This window comes from Stenella coeruleoalba, assembly GCF_951394435.1.
Source record: "Stenella coeruleoalba genome assembly, chromosome: 19".
NCBI classification, from domain to species: domain Eukaryota; kingdom Metazoa; phylum Chordata; class Mammalia; order Artiodactyla; family Delphinidae; genus Stenella; species Stenella coeruleoalba.
The window spans coordinates 48,758,598-48,777,502 of NC_137165.1; the positions used below are offsets into that span (position 1 = coordinate 48,758,598).

Below are 18,905 nucleotides of genomic sequence, written 5' to 3' on the forward strand. Positions count from 1 at the left end.
GGGTTAAAACACACGATGGACAACAGCGGCTTGGACCGCATGGCTTGGCAGACTCTGAGTGGCCCCGCTTGGTGGGGGTCCCTCGGCCAGAGGGGACAGGGTGCTTCACTCTTCAGTGCCTTGGGCACCACTTGCCCTCCTGGAAGGAAGCAAAATTAGACCCTGTTACATGCCACTTGCAAGAAGACCTTGAGGTGGATGTAAGATTTGAACATAAAAATAGACAAAATTTGGTCATGATGGATTCTCAACGGTCTGGGAGGCCATTTTATTTTTATTTTCTTTTAAATTTATTTATTTTATTTTTGGCTGCGTTGGGTCTTCATTGCTGCGCACGCGGGCTTTCACTAGTTGCGGCGAGCGGGGGCTACTCTTCATTGCGGTGCGCGGGCTTCTCATCATGGTGGCTTCTCTCGTTGTGGAGCACAGGCTCTAGAGCACGGGCTCAGTAGTTGTGGCGCACGGGCTTAGTTGCTCCGCAGCATGTGGGATCTTCCTGGACCAGGGCTCAAACCTGTCCCCTGCATTGGCAGTTGGATTCTTTTTTTTTTTTTTTTTGTGGTACGCAGGCCTCTCACCGCTGCGGCCCCTTCCGCTGTGGAGCACAGGCTCCGGACGCGCAGGCTCAGCGGCCACAGCCCACGGGCCCAGCCGCTCCGCGTCATGTGGGATCCTCCCGGACCGGGGCACGAACCCGCGTCCCCTGCATCGGCAGGTGGACTCCCAACCACTGCGCCACCAGGGAAGCCCGGTAGGTGGATTCTTAACCACTGTGCCACCAGGGAAGTCCTGGGAGGCCTTTTTAAAAAGATACTTTAAACAAACAAAAACCACTTTAAAACAAAATCTTGAAACTTTCAAGGAAAAGACAGGCAGGATGACATAAACATGTGGAGTCTTTATTCCAGAAACAATCAGGGGAGAAATGATGACGGGGAGGCACTTGCCGTGGATGGTGGTTTGTTTCTGTAAGGCGTGAAAGTCTTATAAACCTGTAAGGAGAAGACAGACAATCCCAGGAAAATGGGCAAAGGGTTTGCAAAGGCAGTGGCAATGCAGAAACCCAAAGGGCCAAAAACAGGATGAGCCGGTCTGCCCGCTGTAGTCCCGGACCTCATCTTTAATTATAGCTGCAAAGGCCCTATTTCCAAGTGAGGCCACCTTCACAGGTTCTGGATGGACATGTGTTTTGGGAGTCACCATTCACCCCACTACATACAGTATGAAGGGAGAAAGGAGAGAGGACGGGCAGTGGGCATCTCTGATGAAGCTCGTCTAATATGATTCCACATATGTAGAATTACTCGCGTGTGTTTGCACACGTGTGCACAAGAATACGTGTCTCTCAGCTGACATCTTTCAGTGCTGCTTTCTTCCCCAGCTACAGATATGGTACATATATGAGAAAAGAAGGCTGTCCTTCTGATGGTGAATTAGGAACAGAAACAAGTTTAGAAAGTCAAACAAAGGAAACTGGGATACAGCAGCACGGGTCACACGAGTTCAGACTCTGGCCCGCTGACCACTCTGGAACCCAACCCCGACCCCACGAAGCTCAGAACCGCTGGGAGGGACCACACCTGGTGAGGCCTGGCGTCTCAGCTTCCAGGGTGGCCTACACCTCCCCTGCCTCAGGACCTGCCACTGCCTCCTGGCAACCGGGTCCACCAGCTAAGCCTGGAAGGATGGCAAAAGGAGGCTCCCCACCCGAAACTGGCCAGCAGCCTATCATACTATTAAAGACAGCTAAAAGAAAGCTTCTCTATTTTTTAGGAATGCAAAGGCGAAAAACAATGCATAAAAAAGCAAGAGAGTGATGTGGAGGGTTGGGAGGGGGAGGCAGCGGCTGGGCCGGCGGGGCCGCCTGGCGGGTGCAGGTTAGGGGCAAGGTCAGCCAGAGCCTGATGTGGGAGGTGGGCTCATGGGTGCTGATTATTGTGAGTGAATGAATGAATGAACTGGACCAGTGGTGGGAAGACACACACCAGGAATCACAGTAACGCAGCTCTGGGCCACGTGTGCTCTTCGATTAAACGGGCATCCAGGCATAGATGGAAACCTGGCATCCAGGGTAGAGCAACTGCCTCTGATTTATGAAGTTTAGGAGCAGTGCTGCTAGCACTGTCATCAGATGCCTGGGCACATGCAGCACAGCGATTAATCAGACCTCGGGGAGATTCAGCGTCCCTGTTCTTAGGAGAATAGGCACATACCACGTAGAGTCCATTCTGGGTTTGCCATGGGGTCTCATCCAGGATGCACCCAGGGTCAGCACCATCTACGAGAGACCAGAGCACCAAGACACCTAAGGGCAGGGGGATGCGTTGTCACCGGTACACCTTACCCTGTACACACCCCACCCCGGGACTCCAGAATCCCATGTGGATTGAGTGAGAAAGAAAGCACCACCCATCCATCAGCCTGGCCATCTGTCTGTTTGCTCTGCCTGGTCCATCCCCCTGGAGGGTGAGCCGGCTGGGACCAGCCCTGGGCCCACGGGCGCAACCATGCTGGAGTCCACCCCCGCCCTCCCCAAGAGTGTGGCCGCCAACCCAGAGCCCCTGCAGACCCAGCCATTCAGGAGGAGGACAGGAGAGCATGGGTTGGTTTGCATTTTACGTTCTTGAAACCCTTCCTGACTCAAATTAGATATTTATTTCAAAAGCTGGATATTGCCACTTTCCTTCCAGGGTAGAGTGGGCCTCCTTCTCCTGCTGCTCCGAGGCCCCCAGATCAGCAGGGCTGGCACCCTGTCCCACTCCCACCAGGAACTCCCAGGGCCACCAGTACACTGGCCAGGACCTGCTGGTCCAACAGGAGTCCCAGGGGCGAGGCAGGTAGAGGAGGCAAGACTACAGGCAGTCAGCTGTCAGCTCCGCTCTGAGGCAGGAACCCAGTGAGGGTTGGGGCGGAATGGGGAGATGGGACAACAGGGAGGACCACAGGCCCCACCTGGTCAAAGTCCCATGGATTTGACGAGTTTCCACATATGCAGTGCTTGGAATGGGGGTGCGATGTGGCCACAGTGTGTGTTGGGGGGACTGAGATTGTCCCTCCCAATGTCATTCTCCTTGCTCGGCCCAGAGCCTCCTGAGGTCAGGACCGAGCCTGTTCACCGACGGCCCCAAGCTCCTGGAAGCGGTTGCGTTCACAGTTCCCTTTGCTCCTGGCCCTTCTGCCCAATTCCCCCAAAAGTGGAAAAAAATCAGAAAGGCTGAATTCAAAATGGAAGGGTCCCAACTCTATGACATTCTGGGAAAGGGAAAACTATGGACACAGTAAAAAGATCAGTGGTTGCCAAGAGTTGGGGGGAAGGAGGGACAGATAGATGGAGCACAGAGGATGTTTAGGGCAGTGAAACTACTCTGTATGGTACCTAAAGGTGGATGCATGTAATTATACATTTGTCCAAACCCATTAAATGTCCAACACCGAGAGTGAACCCTGATGTAAAGCGTAGACTTCAGTCAGTGAGAACAAACCACTATAGGCTCATCAGGTGTAACGAATGCCCCACTGACTGGAGATGCCAGTAATGGAGGATGTGGGAATTGTCTGCACTTCCTGCCCAATTTTTGTGTAAGCCTAAAACTGCTCAAAGACAAAACCAAAAAGTCTATTATTATTATTATTTTAATCAAAGGGTCAATAGTTTAAATAGCTTAAACCAATCAGGATAAATGTCACTTTTACTGGAGGCTGAAGCCTGAGATGGACACTTGTTTCAGAGGCAGTGAAAGTTCAGTTTTCCAGATCAGAACTCACGAGTTCCACAGGAAGACTCCTTTGTTAATAAATCTGGCAAGCGGGCCAAATGTCCCCAAATGCCCAGCTGTGGAATGCAAGAGCGGGAGAGGGGCTGGGGGCTTCCAAGGTGGTCTTAGGTTGGTGTCAGGTTCAAGCGGCTACACGAGATTCTATGTGTCACGACCCGTCCCTACAGGACACACGGCTCAGGCAGTTTTGTATGTTTTATATAAAATTGAAGGGTAACCCCTGCGATGTAAATGGGGTTGTCTCCCAGGGACTTGTTTCCTGTCTCATCCATGTTTCTCATCTGTCTGACAGTGGCCCCACTGCACACATCATAAAGGTACAGAGAAGGGTCGAGGCACAGTGGTCAGGGAGGAGCTTGGGGACCCCCACCCGCCCTGGCCAGGCTGTGGCCGCTCCCACCGGCTTCTGAAGGAGGCCAGGGGGCCTCTGACTCATCGGCTTTCCTTCCTCCAGGGAGTGTCCAAAAAACCACTAAGGAAGACGAGGGACCCCTGAGGCCTGCTCCCCATCCTGCCGGCCATGTTGACCTCGGCATCTCCCCTTCCCACTCCCAGGATGCTCTGCGCCCTCCTGCTCTTGGCCACCTCTGGGACTGCTCAGAGTAGAGGTAAACTTCGTGGTCCCACTCTGCTAGGGGGGCCCCCCCGGGGGTGAGACAGCGGTGGAAGGAGAGACCTAGGTCAGGCCAGGAGGGCCCAGGCCCCAGGTAGTGTCAGTAACCCCAGGGAGGGCAATCAGTGGAAGTCCTGAGGCCCAGCCGTGACCCACGTGTTGGACTGTATCCCCACAGACTGGGACAGCCCCAGCTGCACCAAGGACGTGGTTTCTGTGTTCAGGGGCAAGCCAGCCGTGATGGCCTGCAGCATCACCAACCTCTTCTCCCACATCAACATCTCCCTGCGAACCTACCACGGGGAGAGCTGGCAGCTCATCTTCAGTGTAAAGGCCCCAGGAAACTTCCGTCAGGATGGATGGCAGCTCTGGGTTAAAGGGGGCGAGGCACACCTGGTGATTGAAAAAGCCCAGGACACCCAGGCAGGGCAGTACAAGTGGAATCTTGTCGGGCTCCAGAGAAACCTCAAAACCACCACCCTGAACGTCTCAGGTGAGGAGAGGAGCACCTTGACCCCCAGGTGCTTGCCTGTTTGGGAGGGGCAGCAACCAGGGAGGAGCAATTCCTGCCCACCTGAGGTGCCCAGAGCCACAGGGATGGGGCCTAAAGAGGGCTTCCATCTGCTCCACCCACCCCACATCTGTGACCCCTCCGAGCTTCTCCCCAGGGCAGCCCATGCACGCATGCCCTGGGCACCATCCCCTGTCTGCGCAGGGAGCTGGTCCCTTCCCTCCCTAAAAAACTCCTACCCCTGACTTCCTTTGCTGCAAAACTCCCCAAGTCACCACCCCTCACTCTCATCCCCCCACACCTGGTTGTAATGCAGTCATGGTCACCCCGAGCTCTGGGGACAGGGAGCAGGGGTTCAGCTTTGCCCCCAACCAAGTACAGTGGGAGGGGCTAAGAACGGCACCCCCAGCCTAGCCGGGCCCTGGGAGGGGAAGCCAGTGAGGCCCTCGTGGACTCCTGTATCCAGAGCTCATCTGATACCTGGGGTGGAGGGACTGCTTAAGGGCTGGCCCTGGGCAGGTCCCCACCAACCTACCTGGAATCTCTCTTTGGCAGAGCCCCAAGACACACTCTTCACACCTTCCTGGGGTAGGTGTTTCTATCTTCATCCTGGGGTACGGGAGGGGAGCCTCAAGGAAGCCCCCTGGGGTCTCCCCCATCAGACACCCCCACCCTCTGTGCCTGGCACCCTGCCCATCCCATGCACCCCATCTCCCTGCCACTCTCCCACCTATGGGCTTCCTGGCTGGAGGTGACGTCCCCCTCGAGGGTTCCCCCAAGGCAGGCACCCCCAGCCTAGCCTGCACCAGTGAACGAAAGGTGGAGGTCCCGCCCACTCCCCACAGGCCCGGAGATGCTGCTCCCCAGTCTCAGGCCTGACCCCGAAGACAGGAGCCAGGCCCAGGTGGTCCTCCTCATCCTCGCCCTGGTCGCCCTCTCCGTCCTGCTGGTCTGCGTGCTGGCCTGGTGCAGAAGGTCTGGCTCCCTGAAGTTCTCCAAGCTCTGTTAGGTATGGGCCTCTGTGCCTGGTCTGTGGGCCGGGCAGGGAGTCTTGGACGGGGTCTTCTGAGACTCAGCATGGACACTCGGCCCCATAGCCTTGCACCCACTGGGGCTAGTGGGAGAGTGGGGAGCGTGCAGGGTCCCAGAGAGCTGGTACCCCTCCCCCAGAGGACCCCAGCCCACTGTGGCAGTTCCAGGCCCAGAACACAGATGCCCCACTCCCAGTGAGACCACCAGGTCCCCACTGTCCCCAGGACACCCTGGAGGATGGCATGGGGGGAGCTGGACTTCCTGCTCCTTCCAGGAGACCTACAATGTGTGGGCAGTTGGTGTGTCCTCAGGTGTGCCGGTAAGCACAGGCGTCTGCTGATGGCTCTCATCCCTCCCTCCCTCTCTCCGCAGATAAGGAGGCTCTGAGCCACAGTGGGGAGTTCTGTGCACCACGCACTGCACTACACAAAGAGCAAGTGAGGCGAGGGGCAGGCCAAGGACCAGGAAGCCTGGCAGCATCCTGGCCTCTCGCTGACACGCAAGCCAGGGGGGGCTCTTCAGCAGCTCCTGTGGCCCAAAGTGCAAAAGTCTCAAGTTCCAAAGCACTTGACCCAGCAGGACCCTCCCCCTCCTCTGCTCCATCCAGGCCTCTTGGCCTGGGCTCCTCCCTGGGGCAGGAGGGCCATGCTGCTGTCACCTCGGAGACACCCCAGTCTGGGGTCCTGTGTTGATCGTGGACACCCTCCTGTCTTTGGACTATGAACAAGGACAAGTTTTGGGGACCCTCCTGCCAGCAGTTGTGGCGCCAGGATGCGGGGATCAGGGGCCTGAGATGGCGCGTGGGCCCCTCCTCCACCACCAGGGGGTAGAGCAGCCCCTCTGGAAGGGAAGCAGGACAGGTGGCTGCTGGGGACCTGTGTCCAACCCCCTGCTCTCCCCTAGCCCTGGGGCTCCCCTCCCCCACATCTGCCCCACCTCCTGGCTCTTCTAGGTCCCAAACCCATTTATGCCAGATGTCTTCATGATCAAAACTGTGTAACTGAGTGTGTTCTTTTTTTGGCGGCGGGGGGTAGGTCTTTTTTCTTCCTTTCCTCTTTCGTTCTCTCCTCATGATTTGATGACTGTCTTTAGTGTTGTGTTGGAACTCCTTTTTCTTTTTTGTGTGTCTATCTATTATAGATTTTTGGCTTGTGGTTACCATGAGGTTTTGATATAGCAGTCTATACATATGCATGATTGTTTTAAGTTGCTGATCTCTTAATTTCAAATGCATTTCAAACATCCTGCATTTGTTCTCTCCTCTCGTGATGACTGGTCTTGATATCACGTTTGTGTGTGGGTGGTTTGCTACCTTTACTGTGTGTTTGCCTTCACTGGTGACCTTTCCCGTTTCATAATTTTCTTATTTCTAGTTGTGGCTTTTTCTTTTCCGCCTAGAGAAGTTCCTTTAGTATTTGTTGTAGAGCTGGTTTGGTGGTGCGTTTAGTGTATTCTTAAAACGTACATATAAGGTGATAAATGAAGGTTTTTCTAGAAGTACTGCATTCAGTTCTTTGCGAAACATCCGTATTGCTAACCCTCAAGATGAATAAACTAAACCAAATAGCAAACCATCAAATGAGCTGAGAAACACATTTTTAAGTGGAGAAAATAAAAATCTGAAACAAGCTGCTCTGAGTCTTAAAAACTAAAAAGTCCCAAGCCATCCAAATGACCAGACATCTGGGAGTCCTCACTCACCATGAAGAATCCAAAGCTGGAGACCCTGCGCGGTGCCCGACGACCGTGGCCTCACAGGAGGATGATGACCCCAGAGCAGCTTTGCTGGCACCCAGAGTCCAGGTCTAGAATGGGCTGCATTTGCATCTCTCAGGTTAAAGTAAGGTTCACACGAGAAATACTGGGTTTGTGCCACCACAGGGCCAAGCCCATGGGACACAGTGTGCACGGCACCTGGGACCTCCATGCTTTGGGGGCCATGGAAATCTGTTCCGTTTTGCCTGAAACAGACAAAAAGTGTTGATGCATTTGAAGTAATTCAAAGGTTATTTTAACATTGGTATTATGGTGGGAAGGGCTCGCGTAGGTCATTCAGCCCCTGCACACCCAAGGCAGGAAACCTAGAAGGAAATACTGCATCTGGGTCTTTGACTAATTTTCATTTTCTACTCGTTGCTTGTCTGTATTTTCAAAGATTTCTCTAAAGGAGGTTTAGTTCTGAGTCGTTGCAATGCCCTGGAAGCCCTTCCTCCTGATTCCCCCTCCCCCTCTGTAGCCACACTGGCCCTCTTGCAGACCCTCAGACACACCAGGCACTTTCTGGCCTCAGGGACCATGCACCTACTGATCCTTCTGCTTGGAATGCTGTTCCCAGGCACCACATGACCCTCCCTCATCTCCTCAGTCCTTTATTCCTATGGCCCCTTGAGGTTTGGCCCCCCTCTCCCGACACAGATTGTGTGTCCTGCTGCAGGTCTGCTTGTCCATCCCTGGAGGTCAGCTCCAGGCCACAGGCCTCTTGTCCATTTTGCCCTCTGCTCTTGGCAGGCACTGGCACGTACGGGTGCCCAGTGAGTGTTGGTGATAAACAAAGGCAGAATGAGATGAGGAAGGGTCTTGTTTTGCCAAGCCCTATGCTTTCATGACCTCCTGCAAACAACCTGCTAGGTTCCTAGGGGCCTTTGGCAAGATTCTGCCCCCGAAATAGATGCCCCTCGTGCAAGGAGAGTCTGTGGGTCTGCCCCCACCCCCAAACCCCACTCAGGACCCTGAGCCATCCACAGACAGGAGCATCTGGCCAGTGGAGGGGGCTTCCAGAGAGGAAACAGCTTAAGGCTGTCAGACCACACGTGAGCCATGCGCACACACCTGTGTACATGCACATGTGGCTTTGGGCGCAACACTTGAGGCTTGGCCATCTGGCCTGTGGCCCACAGAAAAATGACCTCCTGGTTGCCTAGAGTCTGCCTCCGTGTCCTCGGGGTCAGGGGCCAGGCATGGGTCTCCCTCTGCCCTGGGGGCTGATCACCAGGGCCTGGTGCACCAACATAGGATGCTAGTCCAGCTGAGATGCCTCCAGCCCCTGCACCCACAGGAAGCAGAATCGCAAGCCACCAGGGCAGCCGTAGCCTTGGGCACATGCCCTGGCCCGGTCCCTACAGCCACACCAAGCCTCCACACTGCGGGTATGACTGACATAATACTCCAAGTTTCTGGGCATAAATCAGGTCCCCACGTGGGGACCCCCTTATCTTTCTCCTGGGCCTGACCCTTCCTCACCCTCCTTTCTCCTCTCCCTGTTGTGAAGCAGGGGCAGAGGACCAGGACCATGGGTCTACCTGGGGGCACTCAGCAGTTTAGAGGCGGGGGGGGGGGGGGATGAGGGCCGTCCCTCCCAGCCTCGCCCACAGCGCCTCCCCTCACTCAAGGCACCGCCTCCAGGAAGCCCTCCTGGAGTGTCCAACCTACAGTCACTGTGTGCTGTCCCCCTGCCTACCTCCTGCTCCATCCTGCCCTGACTGCCCCTGGAAGTGGCAGTCTGTGAGGTGGTGGCACACAGTTGGGTGCTGCAGACAGGAAGTCTCGACAGCCCTGTAAGGGGGCCCTGTTCTTCCCCCACTGCAGTGAGCATGGCTGGGCTCCTGGGGCTCCAGCTGCTCCCCATGCTCCTCGTGCTCCCCCGCAACCTGGCTGCCCAAGGTAAGCACTTCCCAACCATCCGTCCCCCCGTCCCCCACTGCACCCATCAGCGGGCTCAGCGCTCCCACCCAGCCACCCTTGCAGCCCTCCCCTCCCCGCCCCGGACTCTCCTTCTGGGAAGGGAGTGCTCCCCCTTCCCAGGGTTGCTGAGTGTGACCTTCCCTTGAAGCCTTGGTAGCTCCTCCAGAGGGTAAGGTCCAGCTTTGGACACTTAGACAAAAAACAATGGGCACCGAGATGCTGATATCTGGGTGCAGAATCACTATGGTTGAATCTCTTCTTTCTCTTTACCTGAATGTCTGGGGACTTTCTCTCCTACAACCAGCAAGGCTGCCTTTGTCCTCAGAGAACACTGTTCTTCGGTTTACCTTTTGTGCGAAGTTCTGCAGTAAGAAGGAGAGATTAGTTCCGCAAGGTGGGATGGGGGACCCGGCAGGTGAAATTCTTGTGTTCTCTCTCCCAAAAACAGCTGCAGAATTTAGTTTGTGGAGAGCTGGTATTTGGATTATGTTTGCACCTAGAAGTGGGTCCTGCTGGGCCTTGCTGGGCAGATGAGGGAACTTTCTGGGTGTCCCACAGACAAGCCAGGATATGCCCACCCCATGGAGCCACTGGCTTCAGGTGCCTGGAAATGGTGGAGAAACTGAGGCAGTAGGCATTGGAAAGAGACAGGGAGACAGGACAGTGCCCCCAGCTCTCTCGGGAACTGTCGTTTAAGAGAGGGAGAAGGTGTAGAGCCTGGGAGAGTGGTTGGAGGTCTCAGCGGACGGCCTGCCGCTTTGGAAGGAAGAGGCCCCAGCTCTGACTTCCCCCGACCCTCAGGGTGGGGAGAGGTCACAGGCTGCCCAGCCCCCTGGGGCCCCTCTGGAACTTGAGTATAGCCCAGGGTGCTGGCGCCATGAGCTGCTTCAAGGCTTCCGAAAGTTGCCTCGTCCTTGATAACAGCCGGCTGTCCAGGACTTCCTTGGTGGTCCAGTGATTAAGAATCCACGCTTCCACTGCAGGGGGCAGGGGTTCGATCCCTGGTCAAGGAACTAAGACTCTGTATGCCATGCGGTGTGGCCAAAAAAAAAAAAAAAAAAAAGAAATTAAAGCCTTCTTTAAATTAATAAACAAAATAAAATAAAAACAGAAAAAAGCCAGCGGGCTGACCCTGGGCACCTCTGCCCTGCCACCATCCCCGGCAGAGAGGTGGGTCCCTGCCCCTCTGGCCAGGCTGGTGGTGACAGTGGCAGGTCCTCCTTGCAGAGGTGTGGCAGTCTCCCACCTACACGATCGCTTTAGAGGGGGACTCTGTCAACATCACCTGCTCCAGCCGGGGGCCCCTGCTTGGCCTCTACCTGAAGCAAAGGTGGCCGAACTGCAGCAACGTGATTTACTATGAAAACGGGAAGGAGCCCACCGTGGACCAGCGGTTCCAGGGCCGCGTCACCTTCTCAGGGCTGCAGTACAACCTGACCATCACCATGCACCACCTGCAGCTGGCCGACACCGGTGACTATGCCTGCCAGGCCATCATGGATAACGAGGTCTGGGGCCCCGGGACGTTGGTCGTGGTGACAGGTAAGGAGTGTGCCACCCCAGGGACCACTCCACCTGCCTGCTGGCCAGCCCAGGCTCCGTCTGCCCCCTGTCTGAGGATCTTCCCTCTACCCTTGCTTGAGTTACCATGAGCCCACCTCCTCCAGGAAGCCTCCTGGATTCCCACATGCACACACACTCCAGAGCCCCGCCCTTGCCCTGAACCCCAGAGGCTCTTGTGGACTCCCTCACCTGCCAAATGCCTGTCTCTGTTCCTTCCTCCCAGAAAAACTACCCCAAACAGTGAACACGTGCCAGGAGACTCAGCTGATACACTTTGCCCTCCCCACGGCCCTGGCTATGGGCTTCTTCCTCGTCGGACTGGGGCTGGGAGCCGTGTGTGTGCTGAGAAGGACACAGGTCAGTGTGGACCCTCAGATGTCATCTGCGTCCCTATAAGCCCGCTTCTCTCAGAGAGAAGGGAGGGAAGGAGAGTGGTTAAGCCCCAGGGAGTTGGCCACATGGGAAACCTCAGCACCCACCCACTCCCTCCGTCAGGGTCTCCTGGAGCTCAGAGGGTTTGGACGGCAAGGTCCAAGGTGGGAGGAAACCCAGGAACTGGAGCCCCCAGCAAGGACGGGTGCGGGGCCAGGAAGACACGTCCTGGTCAGACGTTTACGGGGGAGCGAGAGGAGGGTCCAGAGAGACCCTTTCGGAGAGCATGGGGATGCCGCGCGTGACTGTGAGAGTGTGCACGCGTGTGCGCACGTGTGCATGGGTGTGCATATGCGAGTGTCAGGCCTGTGGGTGTGTGAAATCCATGTGCGATCATGGGCTGGAGGCAGGAGGGGAGGGGGCAACAGAGACAGGGGTCAGGAAGTGGTCAACTTGTCCCTGGTCCATCAGCTTTTGCCCCCACCTTCACCTAGCACCTCCAATTCCATGTCCCCTGCAACAGCCAGACCCCTCCCTCTCCAGGGCCAGGGAGCAAGGTCACTTCCACCTCCACCTCCCTGCTGCTGCCCAATGGCCCTGCCTCGCCCACCCTTGCCCAGGCCTGGGAAGCTCTGGAGAACTGAGGGTCTGGCCGAGGACCCTCCTAAAAAGGGTTCATGCAGTCCCCCAAATCTAAAAGCTTCCTGAAGGGAGGTGCCTTGAAGATAGAGGGTGCCCCTGAGCGAGCTGCCCCCAGTGGTAGATGACAGGCTTTCTTTCAGATCCAGAAACTTTGCTGTGCGAAGGAAAAGAACTCGGTGTGCGTGGTCTACGAGGACATGTCCCACAGACGCTGTAACACCACGTCCATCCCCAACCACTACCAGTGAGCCTGGCAGGACCCCAGGCCTCCCTCTGTCTAGCAGAGCTCTGGGCAGATCATCCAACCCAGCGTGGACACACAGGCAGCTCCCCACAGCAGTCAGGCTCCTGCTGCCTCCTCCAGGCAGCCCTCCTTGCCTGCCTCCCACCCTTGAGGCTGCTCCTGGCACCTTGGAGCCACCGGGAAGGAAGCTTTTCTGTCGTCCTGCTGCCCTGACCCTTCCATGGCAAAAGAGGCTGCTCTGAAGGAGGAACTTGGGCCTGGGGCAGCGGGCAGCTGGGAGGGTGGGCTGCGGAGGCTGGGGACTGAGCACTGACCCCAGCCCAGCCTTGCCAGAAATAAAGGGCTTGTCTTCTCCCCTTTCCAACTCCAGTGTCTATTTCTCAGCCAGCTTAGAGTCAAGGAGGGGAGGCTTGCCTGACACCCTCCCTAGAGTCTCCAAGGACTTTGACAGCCTAAGGGACTATGTGTGAGACTTTCAGGAAGGAGGGAGGGGCAAGGGGACACACACTCACTCCAGCCCCTGTTCAGGCTGGAGAAGGGGCAAATCAACCAGAGTCCTCCTGGCCTCACTAGCCTCCACCATGGGGTGACATGGGGATGGAGGAAGGGGAGCTAGCAGCAGTGGCCTGGGGGTCTTTACAGAGGGCCACTCCCGGTGTGCGCTCATGTTGGGGTGCGATAGGACCTTGGGGAACCGACCTTGGGGAAACAGGCGTGCCCAGAGTGGATGTGAACTGTGGCTGTGTCCTCCTGGACTCAGGGCCAAGAAGCCGCAGACCATGCTGCCCACCAACTGAGATGAGATAACCCTTCATCCACGGGGTTTGCAAAGATTAAAGTGCCATTAGCGAATGATGTTCGTTTTAGCTGGAATTATATCTTTGGGAAATGATCTTTGGGCATAGAAACAAGATTGCAGTGATATCCATGGCAGTGTTGCTTTCAATACAAAAATCAACAACTGAGAAATTACCTAAATGTCCAAATAAGAGAACTGCTATATCGATTACGGTTTGCACATGCAGCAGACATTGAAAGGGCACCATGGGGGCTTCCCTGATGGCGCAGTGGTTGAGAATCCGCCTGCCGATGCAGGGGATATGGGTTCGTGCCCCAGTCCGGGAAGATCCCACATGCCGCGGAGCGGCTGGGCCCGTGAGCCATGGCCGCTGAGCCTGCGCGTCCAGAGCCTGTTGCTCCGCAATGGGAGAGGCCACGGCAGTGAGAGGCCCGTGAACCGAAAAATAACACACAAAAAAAGGGCACCATGAAGAATCTGAAACACCACGCTAGGACCTTTGCAAGATGCCGTAACGATACAAGCTGGTGCAGAGTGTGTGTATGATCCCACATTTATAAAGCACAGATGGGTGTATGTAATTGTTTAAACACATGACTGTACTTTTATGTCTACACAGATCACATAATGGAAGAACAAATGGGGTGTTGACACTGGTTCTGTCGCTGTGAGGTGTGTGTCACCAGGGCAAGGAGTCACTGGGACACCCTGGGCGGTTGGGCAGCTCAGGATGTGATCTCAGCTGTTCTTGTGGAGGGTACCGGGACCTGCAGCTGGGACCCAAACGGGTACCAGGGGCAAAGGCAAGGAACACAGCGCCCTGTACCCTCCACCTCCCAGGGCCCTGAGGAAAGGCAGGCCACCTACAGAGCCAAGTATACAGCAGGTGTCCACCTGTTGCCTGCTGACTTCTGATCTCCACTCTTGTGGCCTTGGGCAAGTCCTGCCTCTCTGGGCCTCAGTTTCCCCATCTGTAAATTAGAGGAGTGGGATCCACGCTGTCTTCAAGGGCTAGGCTCTGTGGTTTCCCAGTCACACTGGCCACCCTTCCCACTGCCCCGACCCTCAGCTGTCACCCCGACCCTCGGGTGTCACCGTAGCTCTGCCCTCTTCCCACCACCTGAGACGGAAGCAGACAGCGCCATCGGCCCGCCTCCAGAGGCCCTTGTCATCGGAGGCATCTCTCCACCCGACTCCACCCCAGCGACAAGAGGCTGTGCCCCCTCGGTCCTCCCGTCCTTGTGATCTGTGCTCGGGGTTGCGCTCCCTACCGTCCTCCCCTCGCATGATCACCCCTGAATCATCTGCTTCTCTGTCCTTTGCCAGGACTGTGATGACACGAAGGGCAGGGCTGGGTCCCTCCTCCATGTGCCCCCTGCCCCACGTTGAGCACCACTGCATGCTGGGCATGTTACATACATGTAAGCACACTGGCATTTATTTCCATTGTGACAGAGAACCCGAGTGTGGCCTGAGTCCTGGTTCTCACATGTCTGTGTCTGGGTCTGAGCCTCTTGGGCCTCGATTTCCTCAGTGTAAAATGGGGGCAGGGAAGTGGTCCAGTGGTCAGGACTTGGTGCTTTCACTGCCGAGGGCCCGGGCTCGATCCCTGGTCGGGGAAGTAGGATCCTGCAAGCCGCATGGCACGGACAAAAAATAAAAATAAAAAATGGGGGCAGGGCTTCCCTGGTGGCGCAGTGGTTGAGAGTCCGCCTGCCGATGCAGGGGACACGGGTTCATGCCCCGGTCTGGGTGGATCCCACATGCCACGGAGCGGCTGGGTCCGTGAGCCATGGCCGCTGAGCCTGCGCGTCCGGAGCCTGTGCTCCGCAACGGGAGAGGCCCGCGTAACGCAAAAAAAAAAAAAAGATAGTCTCAAACTGTATTTAAAAGAAAGGATTCAATACTATATTGTCTGCAAAGAACAATAGGAACAATAGGACACCACGGGTTGGAAGGAAAAGAATGGAAAACATATAAAAAGCAAACATGAACCACAGGAAAGCTGGAGTTATCAATCCTACCTTCTGGCCAAATAGTAATACTGGCAAAGCAACAATATAAAAAACAAATAACCAGTGTGAACCCATGAATCTAAAAATAGCAAAATACATAATAACAGGAAGGACATAACCACTGTGAGAAATAGATCAATCAACCAATTAAGCCTGAGATTTCAATTTGCTCCTTCAGATCTGAACCATGCTGTTAGTTAATGTGAAATCCCACACTCCTGGAACAGAAAATAGACATGACTGTACACGATATGTGAAACTTTACAAAATGATCATTTACTATCAAGAGGAGCTGAGCAGAAATAGAAGCAGAATGAGGTCTTCAGGCCCAGCGCTGTTGACGTGAGCTACAAACACACACACACAAAACAGCAGTGCACGTTTTATCCTAACTAGACACGCCTGGGACAAACTCAGCCTTGGGCTTCTGAGGAGGGGCAGGTTGTGAGTTATCCTGGATGATCTGGAGGGGCCTCTGTCAGGGACCCAGCCTGAAGGCCATGTGGCCACCCCCCTGGACCACCTCAGGCTCGCCCCAGGGTGCGGCAGAGAGGCTCACTCCGAGGCGTGGACAGGGGTGCAGCCCAGGGGAGCCTGAGCTCATGCGCACCAAGAGGGGCTCTCCAAGGAAATAAACACGAAATCACCGGTGCAAAACCAGGTACAAAAGCAAATGTTTATTTAGAACAAAAAAAGGAAACCACAAATTTTAAAAAGCATCCAAAATATAAAAGGAAATAGCAATATTTTAAAATTAATGACCATCATTAACAATTCTATTTTATGCTCCATAATTTCACTGCCTACCCTTTGGTGGCCTCTTGATATGACCACAAAAGAATCCAGAGAGGGAATTCCCTGGTGGTCCAATGGTTAAGACTCCGCGCTCCCAATGCAGGGGACCCGGGTTTGATCCTTGGTCAGGGAACTAGATTCCACATGCCACTACTAAGAGCCTGCATGGTGCAACTAAAGATCCCACATGCAGCAACTAAGACCCAGCGCAGCCAAATAAATAAATAAATATTAACAACAACAACACAGAGAAATACCATCCTTCTGAAAACACCGGTGGATCAGGATGTGCTTGGCCAGCTGGAGAGGCAGAACAAGTGCCTTGGCTCCCTACAAACACAGGGATTTCAGAACATTCTATTTTTCAAGAGTCTCGTACCAGAAGAAAAAGGGAGGGGGGACGGTGCTGTCGTAATTGGGTCGGGCTGCATCATGGAGGGCAGTCCAGGAGGTGAACCAGGTTTTGACCGGCGTGGATGAGCACCAAGGCCTCTGCCAACAGCTTCACGTTTTACACACCTCACCTGGCACTGCCAGGCACGGAAAGTCGCAGGCTCCCTCCGTCCCCCACCCCTTGCCCCAAACTTTCCTGTCTTGAAGCCAGAGAGCCAGCCCAGGAGCCGGGGGCGGGGGTGGGGGGTGGGGACGTGCTGGGAAGAAACCTGTCTTAGTTTCCCGTGGAGTCTGTAATGAATTACAAATCTGGTTGTTTAAAACAACAGAAATTAATTTTTTCACAATTCTGGAGGCCAGAAGTACAAAACCAAGGTAGGGTTGGTTCCTTCTGGAGGCTCCGAGAGAGACTCTGCTCCAGGCTTCTCCCAGCTCCTGGTGGTGCCAGTGATGTGTGCTTGCTGGGCTTGCGGCCGCATCGCTCCGCTCTCTGCCCTGGTCACTGAGACAGGAGATAGATGGGCTCCAGGCTAGACATTTACAGCTGGCCTCCTGTTTACATTCTTTGGGGCAAGAAAAAGATGGGCTTCAGGCTGGACACTCACGACCAGCCTCCTGTTTGCACTTCAAAATAGAAGTAACGGGCTTCCCTGGTGGCGCAGTGGTTGAAAGTCCGCCTGCCGATGCAGGGGACACGGGTTCGTGCCCCGGTCCGGGAGGATCCCACATGCCGCGGAGCGGCTGGGCCCGTGAGTCATGGCCGCTGAGCCTGCGTGTCCGGAGCCTGTGCTCCGCAACGGGAGAGGCCGCGACAGTGAGAGGCCTGCATACCGAAAAAAAAAAAAAAAAAATAGAAGTAACAGCAGAAACAGGGTAAATAAGCCACGACAGTTTAAGATAAAAGTCACGGCAGGAACAGAGAGGGGCTAAACCCTGTTTAAGTAAAAGATCAAGAGGTCATATATTTCCCATCCTTGGGGCAAGGGAGACATTGCATATGCGCAGAAAGGCTCCTTGGGGGTCAAAAAGGAGGGGGCAGCACCCCAGAATAGGTGATGCCAAGGCCCCCCATAGGCCTCTGGTCTGGAATCCATCTTGGAAAAATGTTGCACACTTATGTTGGGGAGGATCCTAGGGCATCGGGTGTGGAAAAGGCAACCAGATGATGGGTCAAAGGTAAAAAAAGCCCGGGAAGAACTGCCCTGTATAAATGATTTAACCGCCTCTTTACTGTGCTCCCTGCCTTAGGGGGGATGCCCACACCCTTTTTCTCTGCGTGTGTATCTCTGCCTTGCTTCTGTCTTAACTAAACAAACTGCTTCTCTGGGTGCTCTCCCACTTGTTGTACTGTCTTTAATAGTAAACTTTGTACCTGTTTTTATAGTTTTTGCCTCCTTGAGAAATGCATTTTCTCAATGGAGGCAAGGGCCGGGGAAGTTTTGCTTCTCAGTCTCTAGCCCCTGGTGGTATAGTGGCTAGGGTTTTCATACAGGTTATCCAGGTTCAATTCCTGGGCAGGGAACTAAGATCTCGCTTCAAGCCACCTCTCACTGCTGCCTCTCCAAGATCATTACCACATGGCCTTCTCCCTGTATCCAAATTTCTCTCTTCTTATAAGGACACCAGTCATAATGGGATTAAGGCCATTCAGGATGGTCTCCTTTTAAGTTGACTACATCTGCAAAGACCCTGTCTCCAAATAAGGTCCCATTCACAGGTCCTGGGTGGACATGAATTTTGGGGAGTACCATTCACCCTCAGTGCACCATCCCTCTCCCAGATACATAGCAAAATCTTCATAGATCTTGAAGCCACTGCACATTCATAAGTAGACCTACTAACCAACTAAATGTATCCCCAGCCCCACTTCCTCTTAGCCAGGCCCCAGAGATGCTCTGGGCCAGCCTGAGGCCACCTGACACACAAGCACACTGGAAGGAGACAGGGGTCTGAACCACCGTGGTTACACACCTTTACCAAGTTTTACATCACACCTTACCCTCCAGGCCTTGGGAGGGGCTGAGGCCTGAGTGTCAGAACCACATAGCAAACCCGCCTGGGCCCACCGGCCAGGGTGGTTCTGGGAGCTACGTCCACCCTGAGCTCCAGCTCAAGCCTTCTAGATGCCACAGACACACAGCTTCTAGATGCCACAGAGTGGGTGGTCCTTTCTGTACAGCAGGCAAGATGGGGCCCAGGTACCTGAGGGGCAGCACCAATCCCAGGTCGCAGACCCGACTCAGCCCCACATCCTGAAGCTTCCCTGAGGGTCTTCTGTGGGCCTCTTGGACCATCAGGCCTGAGGCCACCCCAAGCCCCTACCCCACTGAGGAACTTTCCAGCCCTGCCATACACCACATTGCAGTGGGGTCAGCTCTTGGCTCCCCAAGTAGGGGACACCCAATTAAGGGGCAGTGGGTGTTCAGCCCCTGAAGAACACGCTGGCTGTGCCCTACAGATGTCCGTGTG

At 55.0% G+C, this 18,905-nt stretch overlaps 2 protein-coding genes across 2 annotated transcripts; both read left to right on the forward strand.

The window, feature by feature from the left end:
* Positions 1–720: 720 nt before the first annotated feature.
* SECTM1 (secreted and transmembrane 1) lies at positions 721–6,624 on the forward strand (the record flags this gene model as incomplete). Its single annotated transcript, XM_079905234.1, has 6 exons — positions 721–751; positions 4,231–4,384; positions 4,568–4,882; positions 5,456–5,488; positions 6,305–6,431; positions 6,540–6,624. The coding sequence occupies exons 2-6, from the start codon at positions 4,297–4,299 to the stop codon at positions 6,622–6,624; spliced, it is 648 nt and encodes a 215-aa protein (XP_079761360.1). The 5' UTR covers positions 721–751; positions 4,231–4,296.
* Positions 6,625–9,522: 2,898 nt separating this feature from the next.
* On the forward strand, positions 9,523–12,438 carry CD7 (CD7 molecule; the record flags this gene model as incomplete). Its single annotated transcript, XM_079905235.1, has 4 exons — positions 9,523–9,592; positions 10,841–11,155; positions 11,400–11,539; positions 12,337–12,438. 4 exons carry the CDS (start codon positions 9,523–9,525, stop codon positions 12,436–12,438), a joined length of 627 nt encoding a protein of 208 aa, XP_079761361.1.
* Between the last annotated feature and the right edge of the window lie 6,467 nt (positions 12,439–18,905).